Raw genomic sequence first — 20,604 nt, forward strand, 5'->3', positions numbered from 1 at the left:
CAGGGGCTCGAACTGGGATCCTTACGCCAGTCCTTGCGCTTTGCACCACGAGCGCTTAACCCGCTGTGCTACTGCCTGGCCCCCTATAACTGTTCTTTTCTTTTTTTTAGACTTATTTATCTTTATGAGAGAGAGAGAGAGAGAGAGAGACTGAGAGAGATTGAGAGAGAGAGAGAGAGGAGCAGCTGCTCAGTTCTGGTTTATGGTGATGCCAGGGGCTGAGTCTGCATGCTGCTCAAATACATTGTGCTAGCTCCTTGACCTGCGATTTGCTTTTTATCTAGTGTCTTTACAATGTATTTTTGACATGTAAGTAATTATTCGTGATTTCATTAATGTTATTTTTATCAATTAGGTCACAGTGTAAAATCAAGTTTGTTGGTACATTTGATCTTTGGAGCAAAATTTTTGGGGTTAGGCAAATCTGCAGTCTAATCCCAGTCCTGCTATGTAAACCTGAAAAAATTATATAATCAATGTAAGTCTTAGTATTTTTATTTGTAAACTGCAAGATAACACTTAACTTACAAATATTGCTAGATGAAACATGCTAGGCAGATTCTTCTCAGAACATTACTTGGTCTATAGGAGCAGCTCAACAAATATTAATACATTTCTTCATTATTATTTATTTATTCAGAGAAATTTACAAGGGAGGGGAGTATAGAGAGGGAGAAAGACAGAGAGACACCTGTAGCTCTGCTTCACTACTCATGAAGTGTTCCCTCTGCAGGTGGGGACCAAGGACTTGAACCTGGGTCCTTGTGCACTGTAATGTATGCACTTAACCAGGTGCGCCACCACCTGGTTCCCACAAGTGCATTTCTTTACACTCCATTTAATTTTGTGAGTTTTCTTATTTAAAATTTGTTTAGGGGATGGGGAATATAGCATCGTGATTATGCAAAAAAGACTCATGCTTGAGGCTCCAAGGCCCGAGGTTCAGTCCCTAGTACCAGCATAAGCCAGACCTAAGGAGTACGATGGTAAAAATAAATAAAGAAAGAATAAAAATTTTCAAAAGGTAAATTAAAAAATTAAAAAAATAAATTTAAAAGTTTGTCTCCATCAAATGCAGAATGCCATTTCTTTAGCCAGTGATTTATACTTCTTTTTTGGGGACAATTTAATGACCTGTTCACTTGTCTTCCTAAATTTTGACTGACTTTTATTATAAATAAATATATAAAATGTCTTCTTCTGGAGTAAATTTGAATATTTTATTTTTAAAAGGATAATCCTAGTGTGATTATTAAGTTATGTTATGTGTATTTTTCTCTAGATCTTTCACTTCTTTTAAATTTTTTATGAATTTTTTATTATATTTATTAGACAGAGATAGTCAGAAATGGAGAGGGGAGGGGGAGGTAGGGAGGGAGAGAGACAGAGAGTCACCTGCAGCCCTGCTTCACCATTCATGAAGCTTTCCCCCTACAGGTGGGGACCAGGGGTTTGAACTGAGTCCTTATGCATGGCAAAATGTGCACTCAACCAGGTACGCCACCTCCTGGCTCTACTCTTTCACGTCTTAACTCGGGTTTAAAAGACCCGAGATTAAAATTTTCCTATGATTACTCATTGCCAACTAGTAAAATGCTTTGTTTAAATTTTGCTTTTCAATAATGATTACTTCATGTTGATTATATGCTTGAATCTTTCATAGTTGTTTTCAATATAAAACAGTGTGTTGTAACTATGACATAAAATTCACTTGTGTGGTTTTGCTAAAATCATAGTTTATAAGAAAAAACTAAGCTGCTTGTAGAAGAAATGTCAGTAATTCTTGGGAAACAATCCTTGTCTTAAATGGACTGGGTTATGAGCACAGGAATGATAAGCAAAAGGTGCTTATAGTTTCCTGAATATATATCACTGTGGTAAGGAATTATGGATTTAACTAATTGAAAATGCTTATTCCGATTCAATTTAGAAAGAAAAGAATAACCCCCTAGGGGTTGGGAGAAATACTTCTGCAGAGATGCAAGCAAGCAGAAACTCAGAGCTGACTGTGGGGATTATCATGAAAAGGTATTATCTGAACAAAATTCTGTGAAAGAAAGAAAATTTGCTGCATAACAGTTGGGCTTCTATCGGGTTAGCATAGATTTCACTTAGACCAAGAGGAACAAGAAAGCAAGGAAATAAAAATATTTGTATGGATGATAAATAGAAAATAGCTGACTAGCTATGGTACTGGTAACCAAGTAACTGAGTGGCATCTTGGTAAACACTTGGTTTGAGTTTTAAGGCAGAGAAACCAAGTTTATTTTTAGTTACCCTCTGCTAAAAGGCAACAGACTACATTTATTTTGGCTCACCAGGAGGAAGGAAGGACATGCCAGAATTTCAAGAGGTTGTTTACTTTGACATAGAATGAATTCTGCTATATTTTCCATTTTATGATTTGTCTTTAAATGTATAGTATTGTGCCCTCCAGAGCAAAATGGAAAGAATTGGAAGTGATTATGCTTAGTCAAGTGAGGAAGTAAAGGACGATTGTCTGATGGTTTCACTCATATGTGAAGTATAGAGAACTGAAAAACGTGAACTTGAATAAAAAGGTAGTCAATCCATCTCTAAGACCTTGGGAGAACCATGGTGGTTTTGGTTGGAGGCCTGGTGGCAAAGAGTTTTGGTGGTGGGAGGGGTGTGGAATTATACCCCTATTATTTTATGATCTTATGATCTTGTAAATCACCTTTTAAATCACTAATAGAAATGTTAAAAATAAATATGTCTTGACATAAAGGTCAACAAACTTATTGTAAAGGAACTAACTGACTATTTTCTAAGAAGAGAGCTAGATGCTCTATAAAGCATTTTTCAAATATTTCTTTCTACTGATTTAAGGTAAATTTTCTGGAGAAAATTTCATTTTATGGGATAGTTAATATTCCACACCAGTCATTTTTTCACTCGTGATATTTATATAGCATATCTTTTGGTGTTCAAAGGAAGGAGAGAGGAGATGAGACTTCATGAAGAATTGGAGTCAAGGATTATTTAAATCCAACACAGTAATTTATGGTAGCTTAATAATGTGTTCTGAAATAGTAAAAGTAAATTGTCAGTATAGGGTAAACGAATTATATTCAAGTCATGTTATAATAATTTACTTTCAGGTATGATATAGTTATAGTAAAAGTACATACTATAGATGAGGGAGTTCTCTGAATGAAATTGCCATATGTATATTTTGAAACTGCAACATGAAAAAAAGATGTTTCATTTATTTATTCCAAAATTTTTCTTGGAGAAAACCAGAGGTTCTAAGTTGGATATTCTTAAGTGGAAGTAGACAATTGACATAAATGTTGGCCAGAATTTATATTTATCATTGTATCAGCAAAAGCGTGTCTAGTCAGAGTCTTAGCAATCCTCTAGGATTTTTTTTTGTCAGAAATACAGTAATTAAATGAATAGTCTAAGTTATAGATGACTGCTAGCAAACAAACAAAAAACAAACAAACAAAAAATCCATGGATGAAAGTGAGCAGAACTCCTATCAGAATCAGTGATAGTTTTCAAATGTTGACCAAGAGACCAAAAGGCTGAATAATTATTAATGCATGGAAAACATGTTTCAGGGGGCCGGGCGCTAGCGCAGCGGGTTAAGCGCAGGTGGTGCAAAGCGCAAGGACCGGCGTAAGGATCCCGGTTCGAGCCCCCGGCTCCCCACCTGCAGGGGAGTCGCTTCCCAGGCGGTGAAGCAGGTCTGCAGGTGTCTGTCTTTCTCTCCCGCTCTCTGTCTTCCCCTCCTCCTCTCCATTTCTCTCTGTCCTATCCAACAACGACATCAAAAATAACTACAACAATAAAACAACAAGGGCAACAAAAGGGAATAAATAAATATAAATAAATAAATAAGAAAACATATTTCAGTTGAAAGACAGAATTAGACTTTTAATGGTGAACTTAATGTAGTATATGGACATACTGATTTTTCAGTGACACACCTGAAACCCACATAACGATATATTGCAATGTTACTTCAGTTGGGAAAAAAAAAAAATCCCTAACCTTGTTGGAGATTTGACTCAGAAAACTAGATCAGAACTCTTGAGAGTTTATATTTTCAACAAGTGTTCCCATGTGATGATTATGGTCCCCACATAGATTGGGAACCAGTGACTAGAAGGAAGCAGTGCTTGAAATGAGAGAAGGGGGGCGTGGAGGAAGATCCATGGTTTAATTCAAAGGAAAGAAACCATTCCAATTTTTACTTAGTGTCATTTATCTTATATTACTTACTGATTAAAAAAAAACAAACCCAGAGTAAGGATCTTGGTTTGAGTTCCCGGCTCCCCACTTGCAGGGGAGTCACTTCACAAGCTGTGAAGCAGGTCTGTCTGTAGGTGTCTATCTTTCTCTCCCCCTCTCTGTCATTCCCTCCTCTCTCCACTTCTCTCTGTCCTATCTAACAACGATGACAACAATAATAACAACAATAAAAAACAAGGGCAACAAAGAGAGAAAAGAAATAAAAAAGAAAAGAAAAAAATTAAAATAAATAAGTCAGGATAATTAAACAAACAAACAAACAAACAAACCTGTTAGCTTGCAGTTGACTAGTGCCACAAATCACTTTCTCTCTTAGCCAGTCTACCATTGCCTAGTAGGGTTAGTCTCAAAATTTTAATAAATTTGTCACAGAAAAATCTACTTAAAGACACACACGTGACTTTAAAGACTTAAAGTGAGTTACTCTAAATGAGACTGCTCTTTTAGAACAGAGACACATCGTACAGTGATAATTATATTTTCATTTTTCTTTTATACCATTTTACCAGCCAGTTTGAGTCTCCATTTCTACTCTAAGCTCTAAATCAGTTGGAATGATTCGTGTTTTCCCTTGTGTTTACAGACCCTAAATGCACTGTCCTTTAATTTTTCTTCTGAGTGGCAGAGATAAATTCAGTTTCAATGATCTGCACTAGCCTTAAAAAAACAAACATCTCTGGAATCCTCAGAAGTTATTTTTTGGCTATGGAAATGTGTAGTTGATTGTTTTGCGTCCCTCAGTAGACTGGTTAAAGTTGAAATAAAGAGGAAGTTAGTACTGAGATGATTTAACTGCTCACAGGAATAAATCTATTGCCTAATGGATTTGACTCAGGGCCTTGTTTATTCAGGTTCAATGAGTTTATGGCCAATTAAAAGTACACATGCGAGGAGCATAGCAATTAATGCAATAGGAAAAGTATAACATGGAACATTAATAGAACCTTGGTTTATTCGCCTGGAATCTAGATATATAACTGAATGGAGTCTCAAGATTAGTGTCATGAATATTTACTGAATGAATTAATATGGCCGTGTAAATATTCCATGAAAAGGATAGTAGATTCTGTGAGGAAGACTAGCATCACTCCATTTCAGTTTCTAGACTGACTCATTAAGGACAATCATTGATTAAAAAGTAGGTCAAACTTGTGTTTCATCACTTTCAGAGAGAGAGAGAGGCAGCTACCAAGGAAGTATCAGTGGCATCTTTTCAGGGTATCATACTTTTACTGTGGGTTCTCATGTGAGCCCACATTCGTGTGTCTCTGTACTTTTCTCACATATTGTGGGTAATAAGATCTACAGCACCGTGCTTTTAATTAATTAACTAATTATTTTTATTGCTATGAGGATTATCACTGGGGCTGGGTGACTGCACAACAAATCCACAGCTTCTGGCGGCTGGTCAGCCTGATGGCTGGTTTCCTTCCTTCCTTCTTTCTTCCCATCCTTCCTTTCTGTCCTCCCTTCTCTCTCTCTTTTTTTCTGTTTTATTTGATAGAACATGGAGAAATTGAGAAGGGAAGGGGGAGATGGAAAAAGGAAGAGAGAAGTAAGACAACTATAGCACTGCTCACTGTTCCTGAAGCAACCTACCTGTAGCTTATGGTGGTACAGGGGATTGAACCTGGGACTTTGGAGCCTCAGGCATGAGAGTCTGTTTGCATAACCATTATGCTATCTACCCTCCACCTGGGGACAGAGGGTTTGAACGAGGATCCTGGAGCATGGTAACAGGGGTGTTCAACCTCTTGCACCATGCCCAGCCCCAATCAAAGCACTCTTAAGAAAGTTAATTCAGAATTATACCCCTGTTATCTTATGACTTTGTAAATCAGTATTAAATCACTAATTAAAAAAGAACAATAAAATATCTAGGAGTAAACCTAACCAAAGAAGTGAAAGACTTGTATACTGAAAATTATGAGTCACTACTCAAAGAAATTGAAAAAGACACAAAGAAGTGGAAAGATATTCCATGTTCTGGGTTGGAAGAATTAACATCATCAAAATGAATATATTACCTAGAACCATCTACAAATTTAATGCTATCCCCATCAAGATCCCAAGCACATTTTTTAGGAGAATAGAAAAAATGCTACAAATGTTTATCTGGAATCAGAAAAGACCTAGAATTGCCAAAACAATCTTGAGAAAAAAGAACAGAACCGGAGGCATCACACTCCCAGATCTCAAACTGTATTATAGGGCCATTGTCATCAAAACTGCTTGGTACTGGAACATGAACAGACACACTGACCAGTGGAATAGAAATGAGGCCCCACACGTATGGACATCTAATCTTTGACAAAGGGGCCCAGACTATTACATGGGGAAAGCAGAGTCTCTTCAACAAATGGTGTTGGAAACAATGGGTTGAAACATGCAGAAGAATGAAACTGAATCACTGTATTTCACCAAATACAAAAGTAAATTCCAAGTGGATCAAGGACTTGGATGTTAGACCAGAAATGATCAGATACTTAGAGGAAAATATTGGCAGAACTTTTTTCCGCATAAATTTTAAAGACATTTTCAATGAAATGAATCCAATTACAAGGAAGACTAAGGCAAGTATAAACCTATGGGACTACATCAAATTAAAAAGCTTCTTCACAGCAAAAGAAACCACTACCCAAACCAAGAGACCCCTCACAGAATGGGAGGAGATCTTTACATGCCATACATCAGATAAGAGTTTAATAACCAACATATATAAAGAGCTTGCCAGACTCAACAACAAGACAACAAATAACCCCATCCAAAAATGGGGGGAGGACTTGGACAGAATATTCACCACAGAAGAGATCCAAAAGGCTGAGAAACACATGAAAAAATGCTCCAAGTCTCTGATTGTCAGAGAAATGCAAATCAAGACAACAATGAGATATCACTTCACTCCTGTGAAAATGTCATACATCAGAAAAGGTAACAGCAGCAAATGCTGGAGAGGGTGTGGGGTCAAAGGAACCCTCCTACACTGCTGGTGGGAATGTCAATTGGTCCAACCTCTGTGGAGAACAGTCTGGAGAACTCTCAGAAGGCTAGAAATGGACCTACCCTATGACCCTGCAATTCCCCTCCTGGGGATATATCCTAAGGAACCCAACACATCCATCCAAAAAGATCTGTGTACACATATGTTTTTGGCAGCACAATTTGTAATAGCCAAAACCTGGAAGTAACCCAGGTGTCCAACAACAGATGAGTGGCTGAGCAAGTTGTGGTAATATACACAATGGAATACTACTCAGCTGTAAAAAAAATGGTGACTTCACCGTTTTCAGCCAATCTTGGATGGACCTTGAAAAAATCATGTTGAGTGAACTAAGTCAGAAACAGATGGATGAATATGGGATGATCTCACTCTCAGGCCGAAGTTGAAAAACAAGATTAGAAAAGAAAACACAAGTTGAACTTGAAATGGATTTGGCGTATTACACCAAAGTAAAAGACTCTGGGGTGGGTGGGTGGGTGGGGAGAATACAGGCCCATGAAAGATGATGAATGACATAGTGGGGGTTGTATTGTTAAATGGGAATCTGGGGAATGTTATGCATGTACAAGCTATTGTATTTACTGTTGAATGTAAAGCATTAATTCCCCAATAAAGAAATAAATTATTTAAAAAAAAAAACAACAAAGTAATTGAAGCCTTGGGAGGTACCACAGTGAGTAGGGCTCTGAACTTGGCGGTATAAGGTCCTGAGTTCAGTCCCTAGTATTCCATGTACCGGAATGATAGATATTCTTGTTATCTCATTCTCTATCACTATCACTATGCTAATCAAAGTGAATACAGTACTAAAAAAAAAAAAAAAAAACAACAGATCTTTTGGAGAAGATTTTTTTCACCTTTACTTAATGCTTACCACAGTGCCTGGCACAGGGGAGACACTCACTCTGTTTCCTAAACCAAATTGATCTATAATTTATATATTTAAAATAAATTTTGTCTGAATTATTGCCGTAGGTTTTCAATGGCTCTGACTCCTGAGAAAACAAGTTAGGAAATAGTAAGGGGGAGATGGACTTTCATATATTATTGCTGGTGGTCCAACAGACTATAAATCAACCAGGCCACTCAATATTGTAATTGTGATTATTGACCAGCAAAAACACAAGTTAATTATTTCCTTTATATACAGCTATAGGTCCTAGCACATAGAAATGGGGCATGCCTGCCAGGAGGTGGCACACCCAGTTGAGTGCACGTGTTACCATGTGAAGGATCAGCATTCAAGTCCCTTGTCCTCCATCAGGGTTCAAGTCCCTTGTCCCCATCTTGAGTGGTAGAGTAGTGCTGCAGTTCTATCTCTTTCTCTCCCTATCTCCCCTGCCACTCTCAATTTCTCTCTTTACTATTTTTTTTTAAAAGGAGGGGGAAGGCTACCAGGAGTGGTGGATTTGTTATGTAAGCTCCAAGCTCCAGAAATAACCCTGGTGGCAGTAATAAAAAAAAAAAAATTTAAATCCTCTTCTCTCCTCTAAAGGGAATGAGAAACAAATACACAGAAGAAAGCTAGATGTCTTTCCAAGTGAAGTCTTTGTGAATAAAAGGGCACTATTTAGTAAGCTACAAAAATCAGTCTATAAAAACCTATTGAATTTCTATACATAAACATTAAGCTAGAAGAAAAAGAAAATGTAAAAAACAGTCCTATTTACAATCACATAAAAATAAAAAAAACATAGGAATAAACTAAACAAAGGAAATGAAATAGCTTGTATTGTGGAAACTATGAGACATTATTAAAAGAAGTAGAAGATATAAAGAAATGGAATGGAGCTTAGGAGACAGCTTAATGGTGATGCAAAAAGACTGAGGCTCTGAGGTCCCAGGTTCAAGGCCCAGCACCACCATAAACAAGAGCTGATCAGTGCTTTGGTCTCTCTGTGTGTCTCTCTGTATCTCTCTTTCATAAATAAGTATTTTAAAAAAAGAAATAGAAATATTGTCCATACTCATGGGTGGGGACAGTTACTATGTTTAAAATATCTATCACACCTAAAACAGCATATAGTTTTAACCAATCACTGCCAAAATTCTAATGAAATGTTTAAAGTAAATACAGACACTAATACTAAAATTTGTATGGAACCACAACAGACCCCACATAGCTACAACAATCTTGAGAAAAGGAAAAAATGGTATCACATTATCAGACTTCATACTGTATAACAAAGAAGCAGGAATTAAAAATAGCATGGAAGTAAAAAAGTAATAAAAAATAAAAACAGAAACAAAACACTAGTATAAACAGCAATAAGGTCAGTTGAATAGAACTGACACACACATTGACAATTAATCTAATAAAAAGATCACTAGCCATATAAGTGAGAAAGGAAAGCTCTTTAATAAGTGCTGTTAGGAACACTGGACGACCACATACAAAGAATGAGCGAGACCCCCTCTCTAAACCCACACACAGAAACATACTCCAAGTGAACTAAGATTTGGATCTAAAACCTGAAACTATAAAACACATGGAAGAAAAACATAGGTGATATGTTCCATCATCTCTAATTTAGTGATGTGCTGACTCTAAAGGGAAGGGAAACAAAAGCAAAAGTCAGTGGAACTACACCAAATTAAAGTTTCCACAAAGTTAAAGAGAATATCAGCAGAATGAAACAGCCTGCTGAGTAGGAGAAAATTATTGCACATCTGACAATGGTTTAATATCAAAGGCATACAAAGAGCTTAAGCAATTCAACAACACAAAGTGACGACCCAATATAAAAAGTGGGCAGAAGATTCTAATTGGACATTTCTCCAAAGAGGACATACATCTGACCAAGAGGTACATGAAAAATACTAATTACCACCTAATACTGGAAAAATGTAAATCAAAACTAGAATGCGGTATCCTATCTGTGAGAATGGTACACATAGAACACTAGAATAAGTACTGATGAAAATTAGAGGAAAAGAAACCCTTGAACATGGTTGGTTGGAATGTAAATTACTATAACATTCTGGAAAGCATTATGAAGCTAAAAATAATACTATGTGATCTAGCAATCCCAATTTTGGATATTTGACGAATATGAAGCAACTAATTTAAGAGTTGTGCATACCTGTTTTTATTACAGCCACTGTTCACAACAGATATGGAAACAAACTTAGTGCTTAGTAATAGATGAATGGATACTGATATTGTACATATATAATAGATGAATGGATACTGATATTGTACATATATATATACACAGTGGAATAGTATTCAGCCACAAAAAGTTTAAAATTTTCAACAAAATGGAAATATCACAAGGGAATCATGCAAACTGAATAAGTCAGAAGGGAAAAATGCAAGTATTAGATGATTTCAGCTACATAGGAGATATAAGAAAACAAAACAGAATGGACACATCAAAATAGAAACACACTTGGAATTTGACAACAGAACTGTCAACAGAGGGGAAGTGGCTATGGGGGAGTGAGAGTAAAGGTCAAAGGGCTCCAACAGATGGTGGTCTTTAAGAAACTATTTGCTTAATAAAAAAATTAAAGCACCATTTTTTGTCTCCCAATGACATTGTCTCCCAAGGACAACGTCTTGTAAGGACATTTATCTTACAAGATGTTTTGTTTAAAAGCATTCTTTGGTAAAGTTAGACATACCTCAAAATTCTATAAGAGGTTTATGATGAATATTAACAAGTTAAAGGCTCTGAAAAATCCTGAATGAAACAAGTCTTTGATTAGCTCACTATTTCCTAAATTAGAAGGGTTTCATGTTTCTCCTTTTATAATTTCTATTAACATCTTATGAAACTAAAGATTCATAGATCAAATCTTGGCTCATACACACACACACAAAATACATTTGTCAAACCTTTTCCCAGTAAATCTGTAATTCATTTAAAGATTCTTGGTCCGTGCACAAATACAGAGATGTAAACCTCCATTACTTTTGATACTTAGGGTACAGCTGGATGTTGTGTTGTGGCTAAGTGTAAAATATCCGTATAGAGCAAGAGCTCAAACTGTTTGACCCTTGTTGAAACACATTTGTGACATTCTTAGGCTTCACTGTGATGCAGTCACCTGGGGGGGGGGGTTGTTGGTAAAGTGTACATCTGACCATGTAGGCCTTCATGAAGAGGGATCAGAGGTCTGCCTTCTCTAATCAGCAACCAGATGATGCCACTGGGGCTGGTCTGTGGACCACACATTGAGGAGAAGGTTACTTTTCTGCCTTGGTAAGCACAGTAGAGTAAATATAATAAGATTGTTATTTTGAATAACATTGTACATGTTGATGGAACCACACACTGAGATAGTTTAAATTTTTAAAATATCAACTTGTATTCTTGGTACTACCTTCCTCATACAAGTCAAGTGAGACTAAGGAGGAGAGAACTATTACCTCTGTCAGCATCTGCCATGAAATCTGGTGTACCATATGTATTTAATGAATGCTTAAATACATTATTTGCCAGAAGCTTCATGCTCAGACTTAACTTTAGAGGTGACAGAGGGCTGCATCTAGTAAGGTCACAGTCAATGATATGAAAACATCACTATATAATAATGAAAATGCTTCCAAGTTTATTGCTGATGAGACTACATGTGGTAGAGGAAAAAGTGGGTGTCCTAGTAAGTGTTGAGATATACCCCTAGATCAAAAAAGGGAAGGAAAAGCAGGAGAGTAATATTCTGGAAAAGATGCCTCCAAGAAAACTCTTGTAGGGCCTTGGATAGTGAACTTGCTTTGTAGTAAGCACATCCGAGGTTCTAGCCTGATCCTCACTACTGAAGGAACGAAGTCTGGTGCTTTGATGTCTTTCTGTCGCTCTACTTGTATCTCTGTGTCCTTAATTTGAAAGTCAGTATGGAATGGTGAAGGCTTAGTGACAGGAAAGGAAGGAAAGCTAGCAGACTAGACTTCCCTGGACAGACAACCCCACCAGTGTGTCCTAGAGCTCTGCTTCCCCAGAGCCCCACCCCACTAGGGAAAGAGAGAGACAGGCTGGGAGTATGGATCGACCTGTCAACGCCCATGATCAGTGGGGAAGCAATTACAGAAGCCAGACCTTCCACCTTCTGCATCCCACAATGACCCTGGGTTCATACTCCCAGAGGGATAAAGAATAGGAAAGCTGTCAGGGGAGGGGGTGGGATACGGAGTTCTGGTGCTGGGACTTGTGTGCAGTTTTTTCCCTCTTATCGTATGGTTTTGTCAATTTTTCCTTTTTATAAATAAAAAAAAAAGGAAGGAAGGAAAGAAGGAAAGTAAGATGCTCCAGTAGTGAAGTGTGCACAGATGTCATTTTGAAATGTTTATAAAGTGAATGGAGATATGTCTGCCTTCGTCATCTGCCAAGTGGACTGGGGGACTGTACGAAGGAAAAATAGAAATACAGATCTTTCCTACTAATCTATCTACTTTCTTTAAAGTGTGGTAAAAGGTATTAGTTATTTTTGTAACTCCTCTATTTGCTTCAGTAAGTAACTATTGATATTTGTTAATTAGGAGTGATTAGCAATAGGACTTATTAGTAGTTTCTAGCTTCAAATCTTTCAGTATCCCAAAGACAGGTGAATATTATGGCAACTTAAGGATCTGAGGAACTAAATCAAATATGTGTGATACGATAATAAAGACAAATAGAACATACACACACACACACACACACACACACTTAGACAAACCCACAGATTCTGTGAAAAGACTTTCTTTCTTGCTGATAGTTAAAAGTTATGGGAATCACATCTGTCATACAGTAGTGTCTAGTAAGACATTACTGAATGAATGAAGGCCTTAAAAATATCCTAGTTTTGCTTAGGTCTACTGAGCATGGAAAAAATTTCAGGTATTTTAATGAACTTAAGAAAAGGCATGTGTCTTGTTTGTTTTAGCTACATTCTTATTCCTCGCTTTCATTTTTATATGACTGATAGTTTGGGAACCAAAACCTATAAAAACTTGTTCAGCCCAAGTTTCTAGAAGAGTCACATCAGTAGTTGGCTGTGAACAAGGAGTTATTTGAAATTAAAATGCTTCATTCGTGCTTCTTTTTCAAAACCCTGAAGCCTTGAGTCTCTCTTAGATTAAAAAACTAGAACTGGCTATCTTTCTATATTTTGTAAGCAATTTTATCTTAGCTTGAACATTCTGCAAATCACTGTTCACTTTTTAACTTCATATAAAGTTAAGTGCTGAAAGCACAAGTTTAATATGAATCAAGCTGTCTTTGTACAATACAAGAATGATCCCTTGAAAACTAAGTTAGCTCATGTCTCTCTTCTGCTCAAGATCCTGCATTGACTCATTACTTCATTCTCTTTTTAAATTTTTTTAATTTTTTTAAATTTTTTAAATTCTTTATTTTATTTATTGGGTAGAGAGATAGAAACAGCCAGAAATCTAGAGAAGGAGAGACACCTGCAACATTGCTTCACCACTCGCAAAGCTTTCTCCCTGCAGGTGGGGACTAAGAGGCTCGAAGGAACCTGGGTCCTTGAGCATTGTCACATGCGCACTCAACCAGGTGTGCCACCACCCGGCCCTCATTACATCATTCTAATTAAAGCTGATGTCCTTACTGCGGCCTGCAGGCCCACAAACTGTGACTCATCGTTCTAGTCACTTTGTAGTTTTATCTCCTGTAACTCCAACTCACATTCCCGGGCAGCCACACTAACCTCTTTGCTTTTTCATCGACACATTGCCCCCTTCCTGTGTGAAACATTTGCTCTAGATAATTCATTTGCCTAAAATGCTTGTCTCACTTACCTATTTGACTAACTTCCTTTCTGTCTTCAAAGAATTGCTCAAACCTTACCCTCCTGGTGATGATCCTTACCCTCACTGTCCTACTCAATACTGCATCTTGTGATCTCACTTATAGGATCTTAGAAAGGAAGAAAGAAGGAAAAGTAGAAAGAAAGAGAAAAAGAGAGAGAGAGAGAGAAAAGAAAGAAGGAAAGAAAGGAATCCAAAGAAAGAAAAAAAGAGATCCAAAGACGCAGAAACAAGAGAACATACTGTTGATTGTCAGAGCTAGGGAAGTTGAGGAGTGGTAGGTGGGGGAGTTGCATTGGTTGAAAGTGATCAAAAGGAACCAATTTCCAGGTAGGATGTACGTTCTGGAGGTGTAATATACCACATGAATAACTATAGTTGATGACACTGTATTGTGTATATGAAAGTTTCTGAGTAGATGCTAAAAGTTCTCATCACAAGGAAAAATATTGGGGCTGGGTGGTGCACCTGGTGGAGCACACATGTGACAATATGCAGCGACTCGAATTCAAGACCCCGTCTCCACCTGCAGGGGCAAAGCGTCACAAGTGGTGAGGCAGTGCTGCTGATGTCTCCTTGTCTTTCTCTCTGTCTCCCCCTTCCTCTCAATTTCTGGCTGTCTCTATAAAATAAATAAAGATAATAAAAAATTAAAAGAAAAATATTATAAGTATGTAAGGTGATGAGTATTAACTAAAAATATTGTGGTAATCATGTCACAATGTACATGTACCAAGTCAACATGTTGTATGCTTGAAACTAATGCGATATTATACGTTTATTTTATTTTAATAAAATTGGAGGAATATTACATTTCCTCCCACTTCTATACAGCATAAATATCTATCATCTTGGGTTCCTCTTGTTTTACTTTTTCTCCTTTAGTAATAACAGTACATCTCACCTTCTGCATTCATGACTTATAAATTATATTTATAGTCTCTGTCCTCCCCTAGGACTAAGCTTCCTGAGGTGAGGGCCTTTGTGCTGTTTCTGGATGGAGCTTAACCCTGGCACACAAAACACACTCTCTATGTATCTATTTTTACCTATCAGTGAATGGATGAATGAGTACACAAGGCACAGTATACAGTATCCTGCTTCTAGTCAACGAATGGATATTTTAGGTATATTGTACAACTTCCTATTTCAAGTTAGTGCTACATAATAGTATCTTTTTTTGAAAGTGGTAAATATTGTAATATAAGCTGGTTAATTTATGACAAATTAATTTTTTCCTGTTTTATCTTATTCTTAAATTATCATCTCTAGACATTTCTACCAGTGAGCTGAGGATATAGTCATATACATATACACAGTTATCTGTTTAAATATATATTCTGCAGAAAATGGTGTTAGACTGTATATGCCCTAGACCAGAGCATGTTACAGCAGATCCTTCAGTCAGCTCATGGAGCTGAGGATGTGGTCACAGACATATACACAGTTATCTGTTTAAATATATATCCTGCAGAAAATGGTGTTAGAACTATATATGCCCTAGACCAGAGCATGTTACAGCAGACCCTTCAGTCAGCACATGAAGCTGAGGATGTGGACATATACATATACATAGTTATCTGTTTAAATATATATCCTGCAGAAAATGGTGTTAGACTATATATGCCCTAGACCAGAGCATGTTACAGCAGATCCTTCAGTCAGCACATGGAGCTGAGGATGTGGTCATATACATATACACAGTTATCTGTTTAAATATATATCCTGCAGAAAATGGTGTTAGACTATATATGCCCTAGAACAGAGCATGTTACAGCAGATCCTTCAGTCAGCACATGGAGTAGAAGCTATTTAGTATTATTTCCCATCTCCTGTCTTGCATGGCTATAGTTATAATGCTAGCATTCATTCATCAGAGGGTTTTGTAGCATGTTAGATACTGTGCATACCTTATCTTATGTAGTTCTCATTACAGTCCCATGTGGAGAAGTGACTTAAAGTCCAAAGAGCTTTAATAGTTTGCATAGGGTTACACAGTCTGAAGGAACCTAGTGAAATGACAGTTGCATGCCACCCGAGTTTGAACCTGGCCTCCAGCACACTGGGGGAAACAGTCGTGCTGTCCTATCTTTCCCCCTCTCTCCCTGCCTGTCTGTCTGTCTGTCTGTCTCTCTCCTTCTCTATCTGAGAAAGTCACCTAGAATGATGAGGCCATAGCAAGAACAACAAAAAATCAGGAATAGAATAGACTTCTCTGAGAAATATCATGATGAAAATTCAAACGTGGGCTCGCTATTGAAAATGAGCTTAGCCATTCCCTGTCTTCTATACTTTGTAAAGACTTGTAAGGTGCAAACTTTATGTAGCTATATACATAAACTTTATGTAGCTGATGTTAGAATGAAGTATTTTCAAAAACAGTATGTTTTTGCTTAAAATCAAAGAAAACAATGATTTTTTTTTTTAAAAAATGATTGTCTCCTATTAGATCGCTCCCTTCCTGTCACTGTTTTTTTGAGCTAGAACATGAAGTCCCTGGTGGGGAAAGGAAGGGCAAGGTTATTAATCTCTATTAACAGTGTCCGGTGGTTTCTGTCAGCTAATAATTTCTGACTGCCAGACATGTAGACACTAAGTAGCGAGTTGCGGTGTTGATTGAGCTCAAGATCTGCAGGCTTAGGTGATGTCACATTCATTGAGCAGGTTTTCCAAAATTCTGTTTTTTTTCCTTTTCAAATAGACCTCTGTTTGGAGTCATGCCAACAGAAAAGAGGAACCTGATATGCAAGAGTTTAATATTTGTGGGGAGAGCAGGGAACTATTATGCTCTAGAGTACCTCATAGCAGAGGAGCACCTTGGAGTAGTGCCAACCAGAGTGTTTTCATGAAGACATGAAAACTTGTAGTTTTCCTTGTGTTCAAGTTCAATGCAGAGATGAAAACTAGAAGTGCAGGCAATTATTTTTCAATTTTATTTATTTTATTAAATTTTATTTATTTACTATTGTATAAAGACAGAGAAAGTGAGAGGTGAGGGGAAGACACAGTGGGAGAGGGATAGAGATAGAGAAACACCTGCAGCCAGCTTCACTACTCATGAAGCTTCCCTACAGGTGGGGACCAGGGGCTTGAACCTGGGTCCCAGATGCGCCACCACCTGGACCTGGCAATTATTTTTTTAATGTTTTTATTGGGGTGGAGGTGGATAGTATAATGGTTATTCAAAGAGATTCTTATGCCTGAGGCTCCAAAGTTCCAGGTTCAACCTCCACACCACCATAACCCAGAGCTGAGCAATTAAATGCTTTTACTTTTAAAATAAAATTTAATTAAATGCTTTTATTTTTAAGTTTTTATTAGATATTTAATATTGATTTGTAAAATTTTAAAGTAACAGGGGCATAACTCCACACCTTTCCCACCACCAGAGTTCTGTGTCCCCGTTCCTGCTACTGGAAACTGCAGTAGTTCTCCCACGGTCACAGATAAGATTGGCCTGATTATTTGCCCGTTTTTCCTACGGTCCTGCCTTCTCCTCCTTTCCAAGTCATACCTACTGCTTCTGAATGTCTCCCCCCCCTTTTTCTCAGGGTCCCGATGGAATTGGAGTTCAGAGCCCTCTGGTCATCTTCCCCTAACATTTTCCTCTCTGGGACTATGGGAAAATTCTTTATAGAGTGCAGAAAGTGGAAGGTTTGGTGGTAGTTATTCTTTATCTTATCTATTTTGAGCACATTTCTTTTTTATTGCCACCAACATTATGGCTGGAGCTCAGTGAGGGCACTATGCATCCACTGCTCCCAGAAGCCAACCCCCCCCCTCTTCTAGTGTATTTGATGAGACAGAGAGAAGTTGAGAGAGGAAGGGGAGATAGAGAGTGAGAGATAAAGATAGACACCTGCAGACCTGCAGACCTGCTTTACCATTCTTGAAGCTTCCCCTCTGCAGGTGGACAGTGGGCGCTTGAACCCTGGACCTTGTGCATGGTAATGAAACATTTATTTTCTAGGTTTGATTCATATTTCTAGTTTTGTGGGGTTTTTTTGCCTCCAGGATTATTGCTGGGGCTCAGTGCCTGCACCATGAATCCCCTATTCCTGGAGGTTATTTTTTCCCCTTTTGTTGCCCTTGTTGAGGTTATTATTGCTTATTTATTTATTTATTATTTTTTATTTATTTATTTCCCCTTTTTTTGCCTTTTTATTGTTGTAGTTATTGTTGTTGTTGTCATTGTTGGATAGGACAGAGAGAAATGGAGAGAGGAGGGGAAGACAGAGAGGGGGAGAGAAAGATAGACACCTGCAGACCTGCTTCACTGCCTGTGAAGCGACTCCCTTGCAGGGGGGAGCCCAGGGCTCCAACCGGGAATCCCTACCCTGGTCCTTGCGCTTTGCGCCACGTGTGCTTAACCCGCTGAGCTACCACCTGACCCCCTCATATTTTTAGTTTTAAGGAAATTTAGAAAATATATTTCACTCCACATCCTTTTTTTCCCCCTGTTACTAGTCACCTTGTTAAAAAAAAAAAAGATGCTGCAGGAAACTATTTTACTTCATGAAGAGTAAGGACTATTGTATTGTTGTAACATTCTTGCCCTTATCAATGAAGAAATTAATCCACATGGATGTATTGTCTAAGACTGCCTTGACCTCTTTCCCTTGGGTCAAGGAATAAAGGGTGAAGATTCATTTCTGTTACACAGATCACCCCTACTACCCCACAGCTGTGTGTTCACTTACATTTGCATGCGTCTGGAGCAGAGAAGGGTCTCCGGAGGTCACGGTAGAAGCCTGGTTTACACCGCTGGCAGTGCTGCCCTTCTGTGTTGTGCTGACAGTTGTTGCAGACACCACCACTCCGGTTCCCTGATGCCTCCCAGACATTAATGTCAAAGTGACAGGTATCGGCATGTCCATTGCACTTGCAGGCTGGAAACAAAAAGCATTGCAGAAAAAGTGATTCTTCTTAAAAGTAATAGATTCACTGATACTCAGGCAAAACAAAAGAGGGTAAGTGATTTGTTAATCACCCCCTGCAAGAAAAACTTGCAGTCTTTATTTTAAAAAATGATTTATTTCATTAAAAAATTATTATTATTATTAATTTTTATTATGTTGTTTTTAAATTATTATTGTAGTTATTGTTGTTGATGTCGTTATTGTTGGGTAGGACAGAGAGAAGTGGAGAGAGGAGGAGAAGACAGAGAGGGGGACAGAAAGATAGACACCTGCGGACCTGCTTCACCACCTGTGAAGCGACTCCCGTGTAGGTGGGGAGCCGGGGGCTCGAACCAGGATCCTTACGCCGGTCCTTGCGCCTTGCGCCACGTGCGCTACCGCCCGACTCCCGATTTATTTCATGTTTATGAAAGAACGAGAGAGCAAGACCAGAGTGCTGCTCAGGTTTGGCACATGGCAGTTCCTTAGGCTGAATCTAAGGCCTCTGGCACCTAAAACATGCAGATCCCGTGTTCCAACACTAGACTATCTGGCTTTATTTCTAATATTTAGAATTCTGCACCTTTTCACAGTACAAGAATCCAAAGCGGCGTTAAAAGCTGTACACCGAAAACTCTTCCCCCTTCCCATTTAACCATGTTTTGCTTTCAGTTTCATTTTGTTTCCTTTTGCTTTTCTTTCACTTCCTGTTTCTTGTGTACGTTTTCAATGTTTCTTTATAATCTTTAACTGAAACACTTTCAGGAGTGTCAACAACATGTGGGTATAGGTACCTTAGGAGTTGAGGTTGACATTTATTGCGGAAAGACTATTTAAATGGTCACCTGTTTTTTCCCCCGCTTTTGATGGTAATACTTTCCTATTTCTGGGAGTCGGGCGGAAGCGCAGTGGATTAAGCGCAGGTGGTGCAAAGCGCAAGGACCTGTGTAAGAATCCTGGTTCCAGCCCCCGGCTCCCCACCTGCAGGGGAGTCGCTTCACAGGCGGTGAAGCAGGTCTGCAGGTGTCTGTCTTTCTCTCCCCTCTCTGTCTTCCCCTCCTCTCTCCATTTCTCTCTGTCCTATCCAACAACGGCGACAACAATAATAACTACAACAATAAAACAAGGGCAACAAAAGGGAATAAATAAACAAATATTTAAAAAAATGCTTTTCTATTTCCACTCCAGCTACACCCCAAAGGGTCACTATCATCACTGGGTCACTTGACCTTGCTTAGAAAATCCTAGATTGTTAGACACTGCTTGAAAATGACAATCTATATTATAGATACAGACATTTATCCATGGTCAATAAGAAACAGGAATTTGATAGAAACAGGTAGACTGATTTTATTTATTTATTTATTTAAAATTTTAAAAAATATTTATTTCCTTTTGTTGCCCTTGTTGTTTTATTGTTGTAGTTATTATTGTTGTTGTCGTTGTTGGATAGGACAGAGAGAAATGGAGAGAGGAGGGGAAGACAGGAGGAGAGAAAGATAGACACCTGTAGACCTGCTTCACCGCCTGTGAAGCGACTCCCCTGCAGGTGGGGAGCCAGGGTTCGAACCGGGATCCTTATGCCGGTCTTTGTGCTTTGCGCCACCTGCGCTTAACCCGCTGCGCTAACAGCCCGACTCCCTATTTATTTTATTTTTTCCAGAGCACTG

At 38.2% G+C, this 20,604-nt stretch overlaps 1 protein-coding gene across 5 annotated transcripts in view; it reads right to left on the reverse strand.

Annotated features, from left to right (window-relative positions):
- Positions 1-20,604, reverse strand: part of NTN4 (netrin 4) — a 133,914-nt gene that overhangs the window by 39,536 nt on the left and 73,774 nt on the right. For all 5 annotated transcript variants that reach the window (XM_007523189.3, XM_060195572.1, XM_060195569.1 and 2 more), the window contains one exon: positions 18,737-18,925. In XM_007523189.3, coding sequence (XP_007523251.1) covers positions 18,737-18,925 — 189 coding nt within the window. The remainder of the gene's footprint in view (positions 1-18,736; positions 18,926-20,604) is intronic.

The sequence above is a fragment of the Erinaceus europaeus genome, chromosome 7 (assembly GCF_950295315.1).
Source record: "Erinaceus europaeus chromosome 7, mEriEur2.1, whole genome shotgun sequence".
NCBI lineage: Eukaryota > Metazoa > Chordata > Mammalia > Eulipotyphla > Erinaceidae > Erinaceus > Erinaceus europaeus.